General features: G+C 40.5%; 1 protein-coding gene across 2 annotated transcripts in view; it reads right to left on the bottom strand.

The window, feature by feature from the left end:
• The window catches only part of PIGG (phosphatidylinositol glycan anchor biosynthesis class G), a 220,892-nt gene extending 217,688 nt beyond the window's left edge, over nucleotides 1–3,204 (bottom strand). For both annotated transcript variants that reach the window (XM_019555121.1, XM_019555122.1), the window contains exon 1: nucleotides 2,997–3,204. In XM_019555121.1, coding sequence (XP_019410666.1) covers nucleotides 2,997–3,089 — 93 coding nt within the window. In that variant the 5' untranslated portion in view covers nucleotides 3,090–3,204. The remainder of the gene's footprint in view (nucleotides 1–2,996) is intronic.
• Nucleotides 3,205–4,418: the final 1,214 nt, after the last annotated feature.

Genomic DNA, 4,418 nt, shown 5'->3' with positions numbered 1-4,418 from the left:
GCTTGCTGGTGTCACCCTCCAAATCATCCCCACTACAACTTGTGTTCCCACCTGCAGGAAGCTGAAGGTTGTTACAGCAGTATACATTTTGCAACATACACTTGGTTTATATGGCATATCTCTTTTATGCTGCTATGTCATATGGACAGAAGCAAAAGGGTGTATTAATATAAAGTGTATGCATGTGCGTGCACACACGTGCGTATATTTTTTAAGTATGCACACACATGCTTGTGGTTGCATTTCATAGGATAAATCAGCAAGTCGTATTTAAATCATATACAGCTTTACCAAAAATAAAAATTCTTAAAATTCTACTACTAGCTCTGGGTTTCCTTTTCATTACACTGTGTCAATACTGACAAGTCATGCTTTACAGCTAGAAGGAATGTAAGATTTTTCTTTTTAATTTACCCTCTGATATTATAAGAATAATATATGTGGAGACCCTAATCTCACAGCTGCCATAAAATTTTCAGGACAAGGGATTTCAGTAGTCCAGCTGATAAAGCAACTTGAGAGGTCACTTCTTAGTTACATTCCTGTTCATGTAATATTTATTCTGTTGAATTCAACATTTCTGCTTTAGAAGACAAAACTTCCACATTGCATAAATCCCTGTTATGCAACCAAAATGGTTAAAATGTCTCTTTAACATTACTATTCAAAGAACTCAATTTCAAAAGTCAGTTAAGGTTGCTAAGTGACTATAGACTATAGAGGAATTTCTTACTGCATTTAAAAAAACCTCAAGCATTTGAGAGCAAAGAAATGAATAGGTAAGGACAATTCTTATACTGCCTTTGTGAACACACTTCTATCAAAGAAAAAGTACTTATCTTCTTGTATCAGCCTTGAACTTACTTACAGATATCAGTACTTTTCTTTAACGGCACTCTGATAAACATATTTAATCAGTGTCTAAGATTTACGTAACAGTCAAAGATGTCTAGTAAAATATGCAAAATGTTTAAAGGAATAATGACAACAATGATAATAACAGTGATAATAATATTGATATTAACAATAAATAATAACAAATAACAATAATAATAATGACAGTGATTATCGTTGTCTAGAATAGCAATTGTTCTATTATTGTATAAAAGCAATTGTCTAGAATAGCACCAAGGTCTCAAAAGCTGCACTGTGACTTGCACTTAGACAGAAATAAAACACCATTGCGTTCAACCTCCTGGTCCATATAATTATCCTGGTCTTCATTCAGACCATCTAAGGAGATAATCAGCCAGACTTGCACACAGGATCAAATCTTGAAGTGAAGAGCAAACCTAGAAGTGAATGTCCATTGCATCCAGCACATACTCTTGACTAGTTGATGGTTCTACCATGCTACAGAACCAATGTACAACTAGGCCACATCCATACAAGTGTCGCTGTTTGTTTCCCTGGGGACAAGAAACAGCAGAACACCTTGTGCCACTGCTACTTGTCCCCGGTGAACACCAGTGCCACACACACTCTGGCAGGTTATCCCAGGTGGAATAGAACAGGTTCGGGTCAGCAACTGTGTTGGCCCCAGCAGCCTTACCTGGGGGGTCCTGGGGACCAGGAAAGCTGCAGCCACAGCACTCCTGCAGCTGGAAACCTGCCAGCAGCTGGAGTGTGGCTCCAGGTGGCTAGGCTCTGGTTTGGGGCAGCACATGCTGCCACCATGCGCGCCATCCAGCTTTTTCTGTACGGGTTTTTTTTGACCCCAGGATCTCCTAGGGTCATACCCCTCCCCTCCCCTTGTTACAAGGAAGCAGCACAGAGAACATCTGAATGTGGTGCATGGCACCACAGATGGGTCTGCAGCATCGCATACCACATGGCTACACTCATCTGGACACGGCCCTAGGTGTGTTGCTTTACCACTTATCTAGTTTCAAACTGTCAAAAATCAGCTCCAACAATCATAATCCCTCTCAAGCAATTTAAAGCTATTTAACTGCATTCAAAACTTAACATGGGAATGACCAGCTAATTGTACAAAGGAGACTAATGGCAATGAAGACCACTAAATCAAGCCTTAAGATACTTGATCCCTTTGGCCTGCTTACTAATTTTGGCAAAGTTATTTCAGTTCTGTACTTCAATGTCCTCTCTCTACAAAATGGGGAAAGTGACACTTTCTTACTTCATGAAATACTCAGATTAATTACCAGGAAGTTCAAGCTTAAATAATACCTTTAGACTGTCATCCACAGTTTCATATTTTAATGGTCTGAAACAAGGACTAATTTTCACTAAAAACGTTAAAGAGATATTCCTTTACCAATGTAAATCTGGAGTTTAGGCCAAACCAGGTTTCTCAGCTGAACTTACAGAGATGGGCTAAAATATGCTTCTAAGACAGAAACTGTTCAGGCAATTCTGGAGAGGCATGAGAAATGATCACCTCAATAAACATGTCAATAAATACGATTTTGCAGATCTTACACACACTCTCATACAACTTTTCAATTGTGGAGCCAATATGTAAAGATTTACTATATTAGTTTCTTACTTCAGGAGTGGTAGCCACTGCCATTTCTCCTTTCATTCTGTCTCCCTAGTCTCATAACTGCCCTCTCTACCTTCCTTTGTGACTTTCCCTCTCCAACAGGAAGTAGAAATGGGCAGGAAGATAGGAACTCTATGCCCCATTTTCCTGTCATCCTTCACTATTCCACCAAAAACTGCTCCTACTCCAAATCGATTATAGTACAGCAGAAATGCTCTCTAACTTAAAGGATTAGGACTATGTAACTCCCCAGCATTGTCACTTCTGAAAAGAAAAAGGAGGATCTCTCCAAAGCAGCAAAACCTAAGACACAACACCAGCCCAAATATCTCCAAAAGAGATAGATCACCTCTTTGTTCTTCTCACCTCCTGTAAGTGTATAGAGTAGGGGGAAAAATGTCAAATTATTTTGGCTCCTTTTCTAGGTAGGACAACAAATATAGCTTGTGAATAACCTCAAGCAAGCCCAAATCAAAACTGAAACATTTACCTTAATTCGAGGCATGGTCACAGTGGGTGGCTTTGCTTCAGCTATGAAACTGTGGGACGTTCCTTTATCAACAAGCTGTGTAACATATGGCATGAACTGTTTACCTTTTGATCCAAACACAAAATCACCTCTCAGACCATCTATCAAAACTATGACAGCTTTTTTGAAGAGTGGTGGTGGAATCTTGGTCCAATTAGAAGAGACTCCTAACAAAATGTAAAAATAAAATGAGTAAAGCACCCGTGCCAATTAAATATAACAACATTGTAATTCTAAGTTAAGGCTGAATAAGTGTCTGGCATCTACAATAAGTAGTACTCTCATTAGCGTCAAAGGGGCAAAGAAAATTTACAATCTAGGCTAGGGCTGGGCAAAGTCTGGCCAGCAGCCAGACTCCATTTTGCACCCACATGGCTGGGCCCAGTCTCCATGGAAACCCCAGTCACAGCTGCACGGTGATAGCACAAAGCTGGGGTTGCCGAGGAGACTGGCCCCAGCCACGCTGGCAGGGCAAGGCAGGGCAGGGGGCTGCTCTGGAGCCGCTAGGATCTTGTAGTGTGTGCAGCTTGGTCCAGGGACAGGGCAGAGTCACAATCTGCAGTCTACAAGCTGCAGGTGTGCAGGCGGCAGATTGCTGCATGCATCTTTGACATCTTTGCCTTACAACTACCAGCCAAGGAAAGTGAGCAAAATGGGAAAGAAGTAGCAGAAGGCCTCTATCTTCTCAATTGTAAAATTAGGAAGAGAAAGGATGCAAAAAAGGAAAATCAACAAACTAGGTGACTTAGAAAATAGAACAATAGGCACGGATAAAGTTAATTAAGTAGTTAGCAACTTACAAGGATGGCAGATAAGCAATAGGAGGATGGAGAAGAGCACAGAACACCCAACTGATTAATTTTATAGAAAGTGATGTAGCATTCAGCTGCACAAACATCTGATTGCGCTTCAGATGCCTAAACCAACATTTCTCACCCAGTGGGTCACAACCTCCAGGGCAGATCACAAAGAACAGACAATTTTACTAGTCTGACAACCAAAAACTCAATTCTTTGCCCGCCAACATCTAACATTCTGTCAGCCTCTTGATACACATCAGCATCATGTAAGATTATCATTGATACATTTTATTCCTCTATAAAAAATATAACAGGCAGCCACAAAAATATAACTCTGTATAGGGGGCTGCTGACTTGAAAAGATTAAAACTGCTGGTCAGGGGAGACTTTAATGAACTAGTAAGCACACCAGCCAAGTCCCAAATACACTTGGACATCCAACTAGGAAAGTTCTTCAATCTTTAGTAGAATTCCTAAAACTTAGGCAACTAGGGGTGCACCAATAGAGATTTTGGAGGCTGATACCGATATTTAAGGAGGCATATTGACTGATGCCGATCCAATTTCTGATACAGCTGCATGC

The sequence above is a fragment of the Crocodylus porosus genome, unplaced genomic scaffold, assembly GCF_001723895.1.
Source record: "Crocodylus porosus isolate Cpor-Errol unplaced genomic scaffold, CroPor_comp1, whole genome shotgun sequence".
NCBI classification, from domain to species: domain Eukaryota; kingdom Metazoa; phylum Chordata; order Crocodylia; family Crocodylidae; genus Crocodylus; species Crocodylus porosus.
Note: the sequence above shows the minus strand (reverse complement) of the source record. Positions and strands in the feature narration are given on the sequence as shown.